The sequence below is a fragment of the Entelurus aequoreus genome, linkage group LG13, assembly GCF_033978785.1.
Source record: "Entelurus aequoreus isolate RoL-2023_Sb linkage group LG13, RoL_Eaeq_v1.1, whole genome shotgun sequence".
NCBI classification, from domain to species: Eukaryota; Metazoa; Chordata; class Actinopteri; order Syngnathiformes; family Syngnathidae; genus Entelurus; species Entelurus aequoreus.
The window spans coordinates 18988242-19009001 of NC_084743.1; the positions used below are offsets into that span (position 1 = coordinate 18988242).

A 20760-nucleotide genomic window follows, 5' to 3' on the forward strand; every position below is an offset into this window, starting at 1 on the left:
CCAAAGGCACACACTGATGTTGGTGGAGAAGGCCTGGCTCTCAGTCTCCGTTCTAATTCATCCCAAAGGTGTGCTATCAGGTTCAGGTCAGGACTCTGTGCAGGCCAGTCACATCCACACCAGACTCTGTCATCCATGTATTTATGGACCTTGCTTTGTGCACTGGTGCACAGTCATGTTGGAAGAGGAAGGGGCCCGCTCCAAACTGTTCCCACAAGGTTGGGAGCATGAGCAACCCCCCACCATAATTCCTCCTCCATCAAATTTCACACACGGCCCAATGCAGTCCGAAATGTAGCGTTCTCCTGGCAACCTCCAAACCCAGACTGGTCCATCAGATTGCCAGATGGAAAAGTGTGATTCATCACGCCAGAGAAGGCGTCTCCACTGCTCTAGAGTCCAGTGGCGACGTGCTTTACACCAGTTGTACCCAACCTTTTTGTAGCTGCGGACTGGTCAACGCTTGAAAATGTGTCCCACGGACCGGTGGGGGGATTTTATTTTATTTTTTTTCCATAAAGAAATACAATCAGGTGTGCTTACGGACTGTATACCAGCAGACTGTATTGATCTACAGTATATTGATGTATAATGTATATATTGTGTTTTTATGTTGATTTAATAATTAAAAAATATATATATATACTGTGTGTTTTTTAAGTTGATTTAATAATTAAAAAAAAAAAAAATATATATATATATATATATATATATATACTGTGTGTTTTTTTAAGTTGATTTAATAATTAAAATAAATTAAAAAAAAAAAAAAAAAAATATATATATATATATATATATATATATATATATATATATATATATATACTGTGTGTTTTTTTTAAGTTGATTTAATAATTTAAATTAAAAAATAAAAAATAAAAAAAAATAAAAAAAATAAAATATATATATATATATATATATATATATATATATATATATATATATATATATATATATATATATATATATATATATATTTAAAGCAGTGGTCCCCAACCACCGGTCCGCGGACAAGAAATAAATTAAAAAAAAAAAAATATATATATATATATATATATATATATATATATATATATTTTTTTTAAATTTCTAATTTCTAATTTTTAATTTTAAGAAATTTAAAAAAAAAAAAATAATAAAAAAAAAAAAAAAAAAAAATATATATATATATATATATATATATATATATATATATATATATATATATATATATATATATATATATTTTTATATATATATATATATATATATATATATATATATATATATATATATATATATATATATATATATATATATATATTTTTTTTTTTTTTATTTTTTTTTTATTTTTATTTTTTTTTTTTAATTTCTTAAAATTAAAAATTAGAAATTGGAAATTTAAAAAAAAAAAAAAATATATATATATATATATATATATATATATATATATTTTTTTTTAAAATTTATTTCTTGTCCGCGGACCGGTGGTTGGGGACCACTGCTTTAAATATATATATATATATATATATATATATATATATATATATATATATATATATATATATATATATATATATATATATTTTATTTTTTTTATTTTTTTTTATTTTTTATTTTTAATTTCTTGTGCGGCCCGGTACCAATCGGTCCGCGGACCGGTGGTTGGGGACCACTGCTTTACACCACTGCATCCGACGCTTTGCATTGGACTTGGTGATGTATGGCTTAGATGCAGCTGCACGGCCTTGGAAACCCATTCCATGAAGCTCTCTGCGTACTGTACGTGGGCTAATTGGAAGGTCACATGAAGATTGGAGCTCTGATTGTGCAGAAAGTCTTTGCACTATGCGCTACAGCATCCGCTGACCCCTCTCTGTCAGTTTATGTGACCTACCACTTGGTGGCTGAGTTGCTGTTGTTCCCAAACTCTTCCATTTTCTTATAATAAAGCAGACAGTTGACTTTGGAATATTTAGGAGCGAGGAAATTTCACACCTGGATTTGTTGCACAGATGGCATCCTATGACAGTTCCAGGCTGGAACAAATGTTTGTAGAAACAGTCTCCATGCCTAAGTGCTTTGATTTTATACACCTGTGGCCTGGCCTAGTGATTAGGACACCTGATTCTCATCATTTGGATGGGTGGCCAAATACTTTTGGCAACATACTGTATGTTTCACAATGCTGACAATTGAAGCTTTAGAGTGCCAGAGGCAATTCAAAATGACAAAAAAAGGAAGTTTACCTCGCTTAAAAATAAGAAGGCTATGGAAAAAAAAAGTGGGGTGGGAATTTCCCAATTCTATTATGAACAACACAATAGTGACTGTCCCCAAATGTGAGGAGATGAGAGGAACGTTTGGACGCAGTTCTAAGGACTGGAACCTTGAAGGCAAAGAGAAACAATTGCAGATACCCGCGCACGTATCCTCAAAAGGAAATCAAGTATAAAAATGTGAACATGCAAGATTGTCTCCATTGAGTCCGGGGAATTCAGTCTGGATCAACAGGATATGAGACAAGGTCATCTCGTGACTGCACACAAGTGACACTTGGCAGCAAGAGAGACAGGTCAGTCATGTCCACTAACAGTTATTCATCATTATCCACATCTGGAATGTGGAAATTCCAAATTAAAACACGTCAGCAAAACTTGACTGGGAAAGTTGTTTTTCTTCTTTTTATACAGTAAATGTGTAGAATTGTTTTAACTTGCATTTCTGCCAGGGCACATTGTTGTTTTTCTTGCATTTCAAGCAAAAATAAAAATTGAAAATACGGCATCCTGGCGCTTAAGCACAACCGTATCTTTTTGAAGCTGAATATACTGAGGATGACCTACTGGTTCACGCACAACAACTCATAAAGATTTGAATTGAACACTTTTTAAGACCATAGTAAATACAATTTAAGACACATTTTCGTATTGCCAAAAACGTAAAACATGAAGGAAAATAGGTAAACATATAGAGTGAGTCTTGTGAACGATAGGTTTGTCCCATTATGAAAGACAAGAACACATGTTTTTTTTGTGTTTTTTTAGGATTTTAAAGACGGTAAAAAACGCTTGAAAAATGCAGCTAGTGGGAGTCACCATTGTAGCCTTCAAAGTCCTCTAAAACAACTTCAAAACCTTCCATCACCGTTTTGCATGCACACCAAAAGTATATATATAATGTAGACACCTTCAAAACATTATGTATTATATTCAATATTTACCGTATTTTGGTCATTTTAATCAATGGAAAATGGACGAATGAGGATTCACAACCGTATCTTTTTGAAGCTGAATATACTGAGGATGACCTACTGGTTCACGCACAACAACTCATAACAATTATATTTAAGACTTTTTAAGACCATAGTAAATACAATTTAAGAATCATTTTACGTTCATATTGACAAAAACGTATGTTTTTTTGTGGGTTTTTTTAGGATTTTAAAGATGGTAAAAGATGCAGCTAATGGGAGTCACTATTCTAGCCTTCAAAGTCCTCTAAAACAACTTCAAAACCTTCCATCAACGTTTTGCATGCACACTGCAAGTATATATATATAATGTAGTAACAGACACCTTCATAACATGATGTATAATATTCAATATTTACCGTATTTTGGTCATTTTAATACATTTTTATTTATTCCACGCATTGTTTACTTTGCAGTGTACTTCCAACTTCTGGCAACAAATGTGTGTTCCTACTTCCGTGAAACAAACACACGTGTGTTTTCTAACCATGCCAGACATGGTAACAGACAACAAAGACGACTATTTTTAGACGAATGAGGATTCACAACCGTATCTTTTTGAAGCTGAATATACTGAGGATGACCTACTGGTTCGAGAAGCGAGCATGAAGGAAGAGTGAGACTTTGGAGCAGACGGAAGCCAAGAGAGAGACTCGAAGCTGTAAATGCGGAACTTGGAGCCGAGCTATTTCGACATATATGGAGTGCTTACCCCCCAAAAAACGGGAAAAAACGCACAACTGTCCATCGAGTGAGTCACTATGCTATTGATCATGATCCACACAGCCCGTCATGCATGTTATTACAACTTCAGTACATATGCTGTCTTGCTAGCTGTGTAAAAACGAAACATGAAATGTGGGCTAACACTTTACAGATACCGTAATATGATTGTTTATGTTTTCCGGTCAGTACAAATTCGTATCGCATTGTGTTGTGCATTACAATCTCAAAGGCATTTCGTGCCGACGTAGAAGCTAGCTAGCTTTTACGGCTAATACAGTAGCACGCCGAAAAATAGTTCCTCTGTGTTTGCTCTTAGGATAGCAATGTCGCTACAGCTTGGTTATTTTACGTAAATAAAGTTAAAGTTAAAAGTACCAATGATTGTCTCACACACCCTAGATTTGACCCATCACCCTTGTTCAACCCCTGGGAGGTGAGGGGAGCAGTGAGCAGCAGCTGTGGCCGCGCCCGGGAATCATTTTTGGGTGATTTAACCCCCAATTCCAACCCTTGATGCTGAGTGCCGAGCACTCATGCATAGGTTGGCTCTGCTAGAGGGCCGCGTCCGCCAGTTAGAGCAGAGTAATTTCGTAACTTTAGACGTTGCGGACACATCTGCTAGCGTTAGCTGTAGCGAGCTAACTAGCGCAGTTTATAGCAGCTTTAAGCGGCCTATAAGCAACGGTGAACCGTTTCAGACGCATAATAGGTCTAGCCCTTTAGCTAGTCCGGGGGTCAGCAACCCGCGGCTCTAGAGCCACATGCGGCTCTTTAGCGGCGCCCTGGTGGATCCATGGAGATTTTTCAAAAATGTATGGAAATGGGGTAGAAAAGGTAATATGTGATATGGTTTTTGTAGGAGGACAAACACGACACAAACTTTCCTAATTGTTAGAAAGCCCACTTTTTAGTAAGTCTGTGTTTATGCTTCACTGATGAGAGTATTTGTGAGCGGCGTTTTGTCCTACTGATTTAAGCGGCCCTCGAACTCACCGTTGTGTGGACTGTGACTCAACAGTTTGTTTGTATCCGTAACTTTCTCCGACGCTGTGTTTTATGCCAGTCTCATTTTGTCCGCCAAACGTTTTATACTGTGCACGAATGCACAAAGGTGAGTTTTGTTGATGTTATTGAATGACTGCAAGCTAATTGATGCTAACAGGCTGTTTAGGCTAGCTGTATGCACATATTGCATCATTATGCCTCGTTTGTAGGTATATCTGTGCTCATTTAATTGTGTGCTTAGTTTATTTTTCCATGTTCTATCACACATTATCTGTATGTAATACTGGTTACATTTCTTATAGTTATTTGTGAGCCATGTTGTTCCAGACCACAGCAAACGTTACCTACCGTGCAAAGATTGTAATAAATCCATTAAAAGAAGGCAGCCTGCCGTTTTTTTTAACTTGGACACACGCAGCTATACCTTTGGCCATTCTAAGACGGTTATTTCCAGGAGTTATCTCACCCTCTGAGAAGTTTTACTAATGTTTTCCAATGTTGTAAAAAATGTTTAGAATAAATATTACATTTCAACATTTCTGTGAACAAAGATTTGCGTCAGCCTGCGACACATAGTTACTTTGATAGTAGGCTAATATAGCTAATATAGACACTTACGTCATAACACTTACCGTATTTCCTTGAATAGCCGCCGGGGCGCTAATTAATTTAAAACCTCTTCTCACTCCTGCGTTTACCAAAAGCATGCGGGATGGGCAAGCATGCGCTAATTATTTTAAAACCTCTTCTCACTCCGGCGCTTACCTTATCATGAAAATCACATTTAATAAAAAAAATGTTATTATGGTCTTACCTTTAGGTATAAATGAGTCCATGCGCAGCTCCTATAGAAGTCTTCCTTATCTTTCTTCAGTTTTAAAAGTCTCTATGACTCGATGGAGATCTTCCTTTAAGTATTACCTCCTGCTTCGATTGAAAGTCCAGTTTAGAAAACTGTTTTATTTTAGATATGTAATCCTCCATGGTAAAAGTGCAAGCAAACAATGGCTGCTCACTCTTGCTGCGTGTTGTCTTCTTCTGCAGCACCGGTCTTCTGCAGTACCAGCAGTCGCAAGAAGGATCACTAGCGCCCTCTACCACCAGGAGGCGGAAGTCATTTAATGACTCATATTTGACCCGGCGGAAGTGCCAAGCATGCGCTAATTATTTTGCGAAACGAGTTTGACCCGGCTGTAATTCTAGGCAGGCGAATACTATATTCCCGGCGGCAATTCAAGGAAATACGGTATATAAGGTTTTTAATTTCTTGCGGCTCCGGACCGATTACTTTTTTTGTATTTGTGGTCCAATACGGCTCTTTCGACATTTTGGGTTGCCAACCCCTGAGCTAGTCCTACACCCCAGTCTACCGGGCACCACACCTTAGTCATAGGGGACTCCATCACCCGAAACATCAAGCTTAGCAAACCAGCCACAATTAAGTGTATTCCCGGGGCCAGAGCACCTGACATTGAAGCTAATCTTAGGGAGCTAACTGGCAACAGGCCTAGTAAACACGTATGACAGGCTAATCGCACCACTAGTTATGCGAACATAGTTGTACACCTTGGCTACAATGACACTAGGATGAGACAGTCAGAGAATACATAGCTAGGACTTGTAATCTCGCTAGAAAGATGCAATGGGTCCCATTTTTATAGTCTTTGGTATGACTCGGCCGGGGTTTTGAACTAACAACCTACAGATCTCAGGGCGGACACTCTAACCACTAGGCCACTGAGTAGGTAAAAAAAAAATCTGCTGAACAGTATGTGTGTTTGGGTCCCTTTTTTCAGGAACACTAATACCAAAAGTCACAATGTTTGATAGAGTTCTAAAAAAAGTTATGACAGACCACCTCAAAAAAAACCGGAATGGAATTTGACAGTTTTTTACTGAATGGGACACCCCAAATGTACATGAATATAAAGAAAGTGGGTGTGGAGGGGGGGGGCGTGGTATGCAGGCCTGCCGTGGAGCGGGGTGGGTAAGGACCGGCCTCGAAGACAGCGGCAGGTGAGTAGATTGTCCAGCTGGGGCCTGTTATCTAATCACCTGGCGCCCTTATTAGCAGCAGCCGGAACGAGACACGTGGTTGCCTAATGGCGGCAACAGTTTCGATGTTAAAAATCTAAAAAAAATAATATGTAGAACGTCCGGCGGGCCGGATTGAAAATCATAACTGGCCCGCGGGCCGTATTTTGCCCAGGTCTGCACTAATGGATTAATTGAATTATTAAGATAAGAATACAACAAATACAAAAATAGGCAAATTGGTATATGCAATAAATTAATAAAATTTGCCTTAATTATAATATTTATTGAGCAATTAATTTATATTATTAAGGATTATTTTAATATCAATAAAATAAACAAATACAATTATTAACAAGGACAAAGGGGCCACATCTGGCCCTCCACATCAATTTAAAGCCTGGAAATAATCAATCAACCAATGTTTACCTATATAGCCCTAAATCACAAGTGTCTCAAAGGGCTGCACAAGCCACAACGACATCCTCGGTTCAGATCCCACATCATGGCAAGGAAAAACTCAACCCAGTGGGACAATGAGAAACCTTGAAGAGGACCGCGGATGTGGGGAACCCCCCACCCCTAGGGCGACCGGTGCAATGGACGTCGAGTGGATCTAGCATAATATTGTGAGAGTCCAGTCCATAGTGGATCTAACATAATAGTGAGAGTCCAGTCCATAGTGGATCTAACATAATAGTGAGAGTCCAGTCCATAGTGGATCTAACATAATAGTGAGAGTCCAGTCCATAGTGGATCTAACATAATAGTGAGAGTCCAGTCCATAGTGGATCTAACATAATAGTGAGAGTTCAGTCCATAGTGGATCTAACATAATAGTGAGAGTCCAGTCCATAGTGGATCTAACATAATAGTGAGAGTCCAGTCCATAGTGGATCTAACATAATAGTGAGAGTCCAGTCCATAGTGGATCTAACATAATAGTGAGAGTCCAGTCCATAGTGGATCTAACATAATAGTGAGAGTCCAGTCCATAGTGGATTTAACATAACAGTGTGAGAGTCCAGTCCATAGTGGATCTAACATAATAGTGAGAGTCCAGTCCATAGTGGATCTAACATAACAGTGTGAGAGTCCAGTCCATAGTGGATCTAACATAATAGTGAGAGTCCAGTCCATAGTGGATCTAACATAATAGTGAGAGTCCAGTCCATAGTGGATCTAACATAATAGTGAGAGTCCAGTCCATAGTGGATCTAACATAACAGTGTGAGAGTCCAGTCCATAGTGGATCTAACATAACAGTGTGAGAGTCCAGTCCATAGTGGATCTAACATAATAGTGAGAGTCCAGTCTATAGTTATGCGAACATAGTTGTACACCTTGGCTCCAACGACACTAGGATGAGAGATCACAAAGAGGAACATAGCTAGGACTTGTAATCTCGCTGGAAAGATGTAATGGGTCCCAGTTGTATAGTCTTTGGTATGACTCGGCCGGGGTTTGAACTCACGACTTACCGATCTCAGGGCGGACACTTTAACCACAAGGCCACTGAGCCGGCATGAAGTATTGTTGATGGTTTTTGAATGCATTTTTAAAGTGATTTAGAGGTTAAAAAAAAACCTTTTGTCTTCTTGATTCTCATAAGGATCGTGAATGATAGGCACAATAAAAAAAAAAGTGCAGTTCCCCTTTAAACTACACTATAGGTCACTTGATTAGGGATACATTTCTGATGATCAAATACGTAAATGCACAATCCTCGCACCGAACTTGAAAGGAATGAAAAGATAAGAGACAAAAGACATCTAAATACAATTACCACTGCAGGTCTCTAAACTCCAGAAAGAAAGGTGAATAGGCACCTCGCCCTCAAAGCAGCAAAAAGCACTTAGCCCCCAGCTGCTGCAGGGATCGCAATAAGAACCTACTTAGACTGCAGCTGCACCAAAAGGCTTCTTTTGTCGGATAAAAAGGCGAGAAGGAAACAGGTGCGGCAAACAAAGCTTGTCCTTCACACAGAACACGACTGTCACCGGTTTTTTGCAAATTCTAAATCCAACTGAACTTTTCCAATTGTATAACTAATTAATTGTGTCATTTAAAATGACCAACACACACACACACACACACACACACACACACACACACACACACACACACACACACACACACACACACACACACACACACACACACACACACACACACACACACACACACACACACACACACATATTCTTGTATTTCTTACCTTCTTGAGACCTCCGAAAAATGCCTACCTCTTTAGGACCACCCTTTCTAGATATATAAAGATTTGCATTTACAACAATAATAATATATACATACTATGTAAATATAAAAAAGCTTGTTGTGAAAAATGAGTTGGAATTTCACAAGAAAAAGGTCACAATTTTACAAGAAAAACGTAGAATTTTGGCAGTATTATAACAAAAGTCGTAATTTTACGCAACAGAAGTCAACATTTTACAAGAAAAAATGAACATGTGTGCAATGTTATGATAAAAGTTGGAATTTTACTCAATAACAGTCGCAATTTTACAAGGAAAGCTTGAAATTTTGACAATTTTATGAAAACAGTCAAAATTTTACTCGACAAAAGTCACAATTTTATAAGAAAACTTTAAAATGTTGGCAGTATTGTAATAATCGAAAATTTTACTCTGACAAAGTCATAATTTTACTGAAAATATGTCACTATTTTACAAAAACAAAAAAAATGGCAGTATTGTGATAAAAGTCAGAATTTTATATGACAAATGTCACCATTTTGCATTAAAAAGTAATAATTTTACATTTTAAAAAAAGTCATAATTTTACGAGAAAATATTGCAATATTACAGAAACAGAAATAATATGAGAAATTGTTCCCAATTTTATAAGAAAAAAGTCGACACATTGTGAGAAAAAGACTGCTTTTAGTTCATTTGTATTTTTTTGAATTTTTTGTTCGTAATGGGATTTCAATCTTCATTATTTACTTCAAGTTATTACAGTATGTCTCTATATACATATTTATTTATTGTTTTAAATTCAATTTTGGCCAAAGGGGGTGTATTTCAATTTCTTACAGACACTTGTTATTTCATATGTTGACCAGATGGGGGAGCACTTCACATTTTTACACACACTTGTTATTTCATATGTTGACCAGAGGGGGAGCACTTTTAAAACCGACACAGTCAATTTGAAAAATTCCTCCTTTTTGGGACCACCCTAATTTTGATAGATTTCACCACCAGGGGTGCAAATGAGACATTCTCTATTAGATGCAATGGTTTTACGTATTGGGACCATGATTTATGTCATCACTTGTTCACCGGTCCTCATATGGAAGCTACTTTTTTTTTGTTGATGTCTCAAGAAGGGTAGAAATACAAGAACATACAAACACACACACACACACACACACACATACATATTCTTGTATTTCTTACCTTCTTGAGACCTCCGAAAAATACCTACCTCTTTAGGACCACCCTTTCTAGATATATAAAGATTTGCATTTACAGCAATAATAATATATACATACTATGTAAATATAAAAAAGCTTGTTGTGAAAAATGAGTTGGAATTTCACAAGAAAAAGGTCACAATTTTACAAGAAAAACGTAGAATTTTGGCAGTACTATAACAAAAGTCGTAATTTTACTCAACAGAAGTCAACACTTTACAAGAAAAAATTAACATTTGTGCAATGTTATGATAAAAGTTGGAATTTTACTTAATAACAGTCGCAATTTTACAAGAAAAGCTTGAAATTTTGACATATTTTTATGAAAACAGTCAAAATTTTACTCGACAAAAGTCACAATTTTATAAGAAAACTTTAAAATGTTGGCAGTATTGTAATAATCGGAATTTTACTCTGACAAAGTCATCATCTTACTGAAAATATGTCACTATTTTACAAAAACAAAAAAAATGGCAGTATCGTGATAAAAGTCAGAATTTTATATGACAAATGTCACCATTTTGCATTCAAAAGTAATAATTTTACATTTAAAAAAAAGTAATCATTTTACGAGAAAATATTGCAATATTACAGAAACAGAAAGAATATGAGAAATTGTTCCCAATTTTATAAGAAAAAAGTCGACACATTGTGAGAAAAAGACTGCTTTTAGTTCATTTGTATTTTTTTGAATTTTTTGTTTGCAATGGGATTTCAATCTTCATTATTTACTTCAAGTTATTACAGTATGTCTCTATATACATATTTATTTATTGTTTTAAATTAAATTTTGGCCAAAGGGGGCGCATTTCAATTTCTTACAGACACTTGTTATTTCATATGTTGACCAGAGGGGGGAGCACTTCACATTTTTACACACATATGTTATTTTATATGTTGACCAGAGGGGGAGCACTTTTAAAATCGACACAGTCAATTTGAAAAATTCCTCCTTTTTGGGACCACCCTCATTTTGATAGATTTCACCACCAGGGGTGCAAATGAGGCATTCTCTATTAGATGCAATGGTTTTCCGTATTGGGACCATGATTTATGTCCTAACTTGTTCACACCTCCTCATATGGACGGTACTTTTCCTTGTTGATGTCTCAAGAAGGGTAGAAATACAAGAACACACAAACACACACACACACACACACATACATATTCTTGAATTTCTTACCTTCTTGAGACCTCCGAAAAATACCTACCTCTTTAGGACCACCCTTTCTAGATATATAAAGATTTGTATTTACAACAATAATAATATATACATACTATGCAAATAGAAAAAAGCTTGTTGTGAAAAATGAGTTGGAATTTCACAAGAAAAAGGTCACAATTTTACAAGAAAAACGTAGAATTTTGGCAGTATTATAACAAAAGTCGTAATTATACTCAACAGAAGTCAACATTTTACAAGAAAAAATGAACATGTGTGCAATGTTATTATAAAAGTTGGAATTTTACTCAATAACAGTCGCAATTTTACAAGAAAAGCTTGAAATGTTGACAATTTTATGAAAACAAGTCAAAATTTTACTCGACAAAAGTCACAATTTTATAAGAAAACTTTAAAATGTTGGCAGTATTGTAATAATCGGAATTTTACTCTGACAAAGTCATCATTTTACTGAAAATATGTCACTATTTTACAAAAACAAAAAAAATGGCAGTATTGTGATAAAAGTCAGAATTTTATATGACAAATGTCACCATTTTGCATTAAAAAGTAATAATTTTACGAGAAAATATTGCAATATTACAGAAATAGAAAGAATATGAGAAATTGTTCCCAATTAACATTTGTGCAATGTTATGATAAAAGTTGGAATTTTACACAATAACAGTCGCAACTTTACAAGAAGAAGCTTAAAATGTTTGCAATTTTATGAAAAGAGTCGTAATTTTACTCGACAAAAGTCACAATGTTTTAAGAAAACTTTAAAATGTTGGCAATATTATAATAATAATCAGAATTTTACTCTGCAAAATTATGACAAAAGTCAGAATTTTACTCAAAAAATTGCACTATTTTACAAGAACAACACAAACATTGCCAATATTGTGATAAAAGTCCAAGTTTTATATGACAAATGTCGCCATTTTACATAAAAAATTTAAAAAAAAATTACATTAAAAAAAGGAATCATTTTACGAGAAAATATTGCAAAATTACAGAAACAGAAAGAATATGAGAAATTGTTCCCAATTTTATAAGAAAAAAGTCGACACATTGTGAGAAAAAGACTGCTCTTAGTTAATTTTTATATTTTTTGTTTGTAATTGGTTTTTAATTTTCATTATTTACTTCAAGTTATTACAATATGTCTCTATATACATGTATATTTATTTTAAAAAAATTAATTTTGGCCAAAGAGGGCGCGTTTCAATTTGTTACACACACTTGTTATTTCATATGTTGACCAGAGGGGGAGCACTTTTAAAACCGACACAGTCAATTTGAAAAATTCCTCCTTTTTGGGACCACCCTAATTTTGATAGATTTCACCACCAGGGGTGCAAATGAGACATTCTCTATTAGATGCAATGGTTTTACGTATTGGGACCATGATTTATGTCATCACTTGTTCACCGGTCCTCATATGGAAGCTACTTTTTCTTGTTGATGTCTCAAGAAGGGTAGAAATACAAGAACATACAAACACACACACACACACACACATACATATTCTTGTATTTCTTACCTTCTTGAGACCTCCGAAAAATACCTACCTCTTTAGGACCACCCTTTGTAGATATATAAAGATTTGTATTTACAACAATAATAATATATACATACTATGTAAATAGAAAAAAGCTTGTTGTGAAAAATGAGTTGGAATTTCACAAGAAAAAGGTCACAATTTTACAAGAAAAACTTAGAATTTTGGCAGTACTATAACAAAAGTCGTAATTTTACTCAACAGAAGTCAACACTTTACAAGAAAAAATTAACATTTGTGCAATGTTATGATAAAAGTTGGAATTTTACTCAATAACAGTCGCAACTTTACAAGAAGAAGCTTAAAATGTTTGCAATTTTATGAAAAGAGTCGTAATTTTACTCGACAAAAGTCACAATGTTTTAAGAAAACTTTAAAATGTTGGCAATATTATAATAATAATCAGAATTTTACTCTGCAAAATTATGACAAAAGTCAGAATTTTACTCAAAAAATGGCACTATTTTACAAGAACAACACAAAAATTGGCAATATTGTGATAAAAGTCCAAGTTTTATATGACAAATGTCGCCATTTTACATTAACAAAATAATAATTTTACATTAAAAAAAGTAATAATTTTACGAGAAAATATTGCAAAATTACAGAAACAGAAAGAATATGAGAAATTGTTCCCAATTTTATAAGAAAAAAGTCGACACATTGTGAGAAAAAGACTGCTCTTAGTTAATTTTTATATTTTTTGTTTGTAATTGGTTTTTAATCTTCATTATTTACTTCAAGTTATTACAATATGTCTCTATATACATGTATATTTATTTTAAAAAAATTAATTTTGGCCAAAGAGGGCGCGTTTCAATTTGTTACAGACACTTGTTATTTCATATGTTGACCAGATGGGGGAGCACTTCACATTTTTACACACACTTGTTATTTCATATGTTGACCAGAGGGGGAGCACTTTTAAAACCGACACAGTCAATTTGAAAAATTCCTCCTTTTTGGGACCACCCTCATTTTGATAGATTTCACCACCAGGGGTGCAAATGAGACATTCTCTATTAGATGCAATGGTTTTCCGTATTGGGACCATGATTTATGTCCTAACTTGTTCACACCTCCTCATATGGACGGTACTTTTCCTTGTTGATGTCTCAAGAAGGGTAGAAATACAAGAACAAACTCGCACACACACACACACACGCACGCACACACACACGTCTTGCCTACTTTGTGTGGACCCACGTTCGGTTAGTCGGTTGTGAGGGCCCCCCTTTCCACTATAGCTAGAATGACGAAGAAAATATATCTAGCACTAGATGGGAGTAGAGAGTTGCAACCTCACTTCAGAATGCAAAACACACAAAGTAAAAAAAAAATTTTTACTTCTGTAGTTGTGAGGACTGACCGCTGTTGCTAGGTAGATTTGACCGTACACACACATAGTAATACGTTCTGTGAGTTGGCCATTTTTAAGGACAGCAAAGTACTCAATCACACACACACACACACACACACACACACACACACACACACACACACACACACACACACACACACACACACACACACACACACACACACACACACACACACACACACACACACACACTAACATATTTAGGCTACAAGATCTGGAGGGTAAAGCTGTAAAATGACGGCTGACTGTACTTGCACTGTGAACCTCAGTGTCAGCGACAATAGCCGTGCCTTCTTCTACACAATAATTAATACAAAATTACCGTTATCAAACCCCCCAAAAGCCAATCAACCCACAATTCCTAATATACAAAACCAGTGAAGTTGGCACGTTGTGTAAATCGTCAATAAAAACAGAATACAATGATTTGCAAATCCTTTACAACTTATATTCAATTGAATAGAATGCAAAGACAAGATATTTAATGTAACTTAGAGTTTAATGCCAGCAACACATTGCAAAAAAGTTGGCATAGGGGCATTTTTACCACTGTGTTACATGGCCTTTCCTTTTAACAACACTCAGTAAACATTTGGGAACTGAGGAGACCAATTTTTGAAGCTTTTCAGGTGGAATTCTTTCCCATTCTTGCTTGATGTACAGCTTAGGTTGTCCAACAGTCCGGGGGTCTCCGTTGTGCTATTTTAGGTTTCATATTGCGCCACACATTTTCAATGGGAGACAGGTCTGGACTACAGGCAGGCCAGTCTAGTACCCGCACTCTTTCATTATGAAGCCACGCTATTGTAACACGTGGCTTGGCATCGTCTTGCTGAAATAAGCAGGGGCGTCCATGACAAAGTGGTGACCCTCGCCCCGTCCTTGTTTGTGAATGACTGAGCATTTCATGGAAGCTGCTTTTATACCCAATCATGGCACCCACCTGTTCCCAATTAGCCAGTTCAACTATGGAATGTTCCAAGTAAGTGTTTGATGAAACATGTTGCAGGCATCAAATTCCAAATGAGCTAATATTTGCAAAAAATAACAACGTTTTCCAGTTCCAACGTTAAATATCTTGTCTTTGCAGTCCATTCAATTGAATATAGGTTGAAAAGGATTTGCAAATCATTGTATTCTGTTTTTATTGACGATTTACACAACGTGCCAACTTCACTGGTTTTGGGTTTTGTACTGTTGCTCCAAAGACATGTGAGCTGTGAACAAGGGGATGGGTCAAATGCAGAGGGTAATTTCACCACACCTAGTGTGCGTGTGACTATCAGTGGTATTTTAACTTTAACTTTGTGGGACTTTTTAAAAATGGCGGTTCTGTGTTGTGGCTAGGAGTTCAACCAATCACCAAACACTTACGTATTTTACTTCCTATGGGACTCAGTTTAGACCCTGCCTCAGAGTAGGAGCTAAAATGGTTCTAGGATATGAGGGCCGTAGTCCCTAGTTCCCGTGTGTCGGAACATGACGAAAAACGATTATAGGAACTCCAAAAAGTCCCTACAGTCGGAAAAAAGGACTATTGTGTGTCATCCAACATCTGTATCTGCTTCTTACCCTGTCCTTGTCAGGCCTTCTACGCCGCAGGTCCAGTTCTTCATAGGCGGGCACCATTCCCTCCCTCTTGGCCTGTTGGTATTCTTTTCTTAGCTGCTGGATTCTGTCCATATTGCTGCAAACACACAAACAATAAACAAGACACAACAATAAGCATTTTAAATAATTTGCTAATAGTTATTTTTACCATATACTTATAATAATAATAATAATATATTTTATTTGTAAAAAGCACTTTACATTGAGAAAACAACCTCAAAGTGCTACAGTGTATTAAAGAATAATAAAAAGATAATAAAATAAATAAATAAAAATTAAAACTAGAACAGCCTAATAGCCAGATCTAGCACGCAGGGTTTTTAAGCCTTTTTTTAAAAGCATCCACAGTCTGTGGTGCCCTCAGGTGGTCAGGGAGAGCGTTCCACCGACTGGGATCATCTTATTTTCCACAAAGCATTTTTCATAACTTGCATGTAAATGGTGTATGCTACTTGGAGGTCAACATATTACATTTTCATTTTAATTATTGCTTTTAATGGCGTGCATGTCACCTAAGTGAAGTTGGCCCCCTTATGATTGCAAATATTAAAATAACCCGGGATTTCGTTAGTGCTCTAAAAATTTTCGTTGGTGCCGGAACTGTTTTGAAGTTATCTTAAAATCCATTTTCTGACTTGTGACTCGTGAGCCCCTCCCACCTTGTCAAAATGACCCCAAGCGTGTTCCATTCGTTTGTGCTGCAGGACAAAAAACTGTCCGACACACCACCAAAAACAAAGCTTCACGGGCTAAAAAACCAGGCTGTCAACTCGATAGCCAGCACTGCTCTTTAAGTTGTCACAGGGTGAGGCTTACCAACATACACAGGCTACCCTTTGTTACCCTCACCCCCTTAAAACTCACTCTCATCCGTCTTGAAAATCAACTTTTACCTTGAAAGTCATTTGTTGTCTTGAAAATCAACTTTTACCTTGAAAATCATTTTTTGTCATGAAAATCATTTTTTGTCTTGAAAATCAACTTTCACCTTGAAAATCATTTTTTGTCTTGAAAATCAACTTTCACCTTGAAAATCATTTTTTTCCTTGAAAATCATTTTTTGTCTTGAAAATCAACTTTTACCTTGAAAATCATTTTTTGTCATGAAAATCAACTTTTACCTTGAAAATCATTTTTGTCATGAAAATTAACTTTTACCAAGAAAAATAATTTTTTGTCTTGAAAATCAACTTTTACCTTGGAATTAATTTTTTTCTTGGAAATCAACTTTTACCTTGAAAATCATTTTTTGTCATGAAAATCAACTTTTACCTTGAAAATCATTTTTTGTCATGAAAATCAACTTTTACCTTAAAAATATTTTTTTGTCATGAAAATCAACTTTTACCTTAAAAATATTTTTTTGTCATGAAAATCAACTTTTACCTTGAAAATCAACTTTTACCTTAAAAATAATTTTTTGTCATGAAAATCAACTTTTACCTTGAAAATCATTTTTTGTCATGAAAATCAACTATTACCATGAAAATCATTTTTTGTCTTGAAAATAATTTTTTGTCTTGAAAATCAACTTTTACCTTGAAAATCATTTTTTTCCTTGAAAATCATTTTTTGTCTTGAAAATCAACTTTTACCTTGAAAATCATTTTTTGTCATGAAAATCAACTTTTACCTTGAAAATAATTTTTTGTCTTCAAAATCAACTTTTACTTGAAAATCAGTTTTTGTCTTGAAAATATTTTTTGTCTTCAAAATCAACTTTTACTTTGAAAATAATTTTTTGTCTTGAAAATCAACTTTTACCTTGAAAATCATTTTTTGTCTTGAAAATCAACTTTTACCTTGAAAATCATTTTTTGTCATGAAAATCAACTTTTACCTTGAAAATCCTTTTTTTCCTTGAAAATCATTTTTTGTCATGAAAATCAACTTTTACCTTGAAAATCATGTTTTGTCTTGAAAATCAACTTTTACCTTTAAAATCAACTTTTACCTTGAAAATCATTTTTTGTCATGAAAATCAACTTTTACCTTGAAAATCATTTTTGTCATGAAAATTAACTTTTACCAAGAAAAAGAATTTTTTGTCTTGAAAATCAACTTTTACCTTGGAATTAATTTTTTTTCTTGAAAATCAACTTTTACCTTGAAAATCATTTTTTGTCATGAAAATCAACTTTTACCTTGAAAATCATTTTTTTGTCATGAAAATCAACTTTTACCTTAAAAATATTTTTTTGTCATGAAAATCAACTTTTACCTTGAAAATCAACTTTTACCTTAAAAATAATTTTTTGTCATGAAAATCAACTTTTACCTTGAAAATCATTTTTTGTCATGAAAATCAACTTTTACCTTGAAAATCATTTTTTTCCTTGAAAATCATTTTTTGTCTTGAAAATCAACTTTTACCTTGAAAATCATTTTTTGTCATGAAAATCAACTTTTACCTTGAAAATAATTTTTTGTCTTCAAAATCAACTTTTACTTGAAAATCAGTTTTTGTCTTGAAAATATTTTTTGTCTTGAAAATCAACTTTTACTTTGAAAATCATTTTTTGTCTTGAAAATCAACTTTTACCTTGAAAATCATTTTTTGTCTTCAAAATCAACTTTTACCTTGAAAATCATTTTTTGTCATGAAAATCAACTTTTACCTTGAAAATCCTTTTTTTCCTTGAAAATCATTTTTTGTCATGAAAATCAACTTTTACCTTGAAAATCATGTTTTGTCTTGAAAATCAACTTTTACCTTTAAAATCAACTTTTACCTTGAAAATCATTTTTTGTCATGAAAATCAACTTTTACCTTGAAAATCATTTTTGTCATGAAAATTAACTTTTACCAAGAAAAAGAATTTTTTGTCTTGAAAATCAACTTTTACCTTGGAATTAATTTTTTTCTTGAAAATCAACTTTTACCTTGAAAATCATTTTTTGTCATGAAAATCAACTTTTACCTTGAAAATCATTTTTTTGTCATGAAAATCAACTTTTACCTTAAAAATATTTTTTTGTCATGAAAATCAATTTTTACCTTGAAAATCAACTTTTACCTTAAAAATAATTTTTTGTCATGAAAATCATTTTTTGTCTTGAAAATCAACTTTTACCTTGAAAATCATTTTTTTCCTTGAAAATCATTTTTTGTCTTGAAAATCAACTTTTACCTTGAAAATCATTTTTTGTCATGAAAATCAACTTTTACCTTGAAAATCATGTTTTGTCTTGAAAATCAACTTTTACCTTTAAAATCAACTTTTACCTTGAAAATCATTTTTTGTCATGAAAATCAACTTTTACCTTGAAAATCATTTTTGTCATGAAAATTAACTTTTACCAAGAAAAATAATTTTTTGTCTTGAAAATCAACTTTTACCTTGGAATTAATTTTTTTCTTGAAAATCAACTTTTACCTTGAAAATCATTTTTTGTCATGAAAATCAACTTTTACCTTGAAAATCATTTTTTGTCATGAAAATCAACTTTTACCTTAAAAATATTTTTTTGTCATGAAAATCAACTTTTACCTTAAAAATATTTTTTTGTCATGAAAATCAACTTTTACCTTGAAAATCAACTTTTACCTTAAAAATAATTTTTTGTCATGAAAATCAACTTTTACCTTGAAACTCAACATTTACCTTAAAAATATTTTTTTGTCATGAAAATCAACTTTTACCCTGAAAATCAACTTTTACCTTAAAAATATTTTTTTGTCATGAAAATCAACTTTTACCTTGAAAATCAACTTTTACCTTAAAAATAATTTTTTGTCATGAAAATCAACTTTTACCTTGAAACTCAACATTTACCTTAAAAATAATTTTTTGTCATGAAAATCAACTTTTACCTTGAAAATCATTTTTTGTCATGAAAATCAACTTTTACCTTAAAAATATTTTTTTGTCATGTGAAGTGAAGTGAATTACATTTATATAGCGCTTTTTCTCAAGTGACTCAAAGCGCTTTACATAGTGAAACCCAATATCTAAGTTACATTCAAACCAGTGTGGGTGGCACTGGGAGCAGGTGGGTAAAGTGTCTTGCCCAAGGACACAACGGAAGTGACTAGGATGGCGGAAGCGGGGATCGAACCTGCAACCCTCAAGTTGCTGGCACGGCCGCTCTACCAACCGAGCTATACCGCCCCCGTCATGAAAATCAACTTTTACCTTGAAAATCAACTTTTACCTTTAAAATATTTTTTTGTCATGAAAATCAACTTTTACCTTGAAACTCAACATTTACCTTAAAAATAATTTTTTGTCATGAAAATCAACTTTTACCTTGAAAATCAACTTTTACCTTAAAAATATTTTTTTGTCATGAAAATCAGCTTTTACCTTGAAAATCATTATTTGTCTTAAAAATCAACTTTTACTTTGAAAATCATTTTTTGTCATGAAAATCAACTTTTACCTTGAAAATCATTTTTTTCCTTGAAAATCATTTTTTGTCTTGAAAATCAACTTTTAACTTGAAAATAAACGTTTACCTTGAAAATGAACTTTTACCTTGAAAATAATTTTTTGTCATGAAAATCAACTTTTACCTTGAAAATCATTTTTGTCATGAAAATTAACTTTTACCTTGAAAAATATTTTTGTCATGAAAATTAACTTTTACCTTGAAAATAATTTTT

General features: G+C 33.8%; 1 protein-coding gene across 2 annotated transcripts in view; it reads right to left on the reverse strand.

Annotated features, from left to right (window-relative positions):
- pard3bb (par-3 family cell polarity regulator beta b) overlaps positions 1-20760 on the reverse strand; it is a 422709-nt gene that overhangs the window by 146114 nt on the left and 255835 nt on the right. For both annotated transcript variants that reach the window (XM_062067536.1, XM_062067535.1), the window contains exon 23: positions 16116-16230. In XM_062067536.1, the coding sequence (XP_061923520.1) occupies positions 16116-16230 (115 nt within the window). The remainder of the gene's footprint in view (positions 1-16115; positions 16231-20760) is intronic.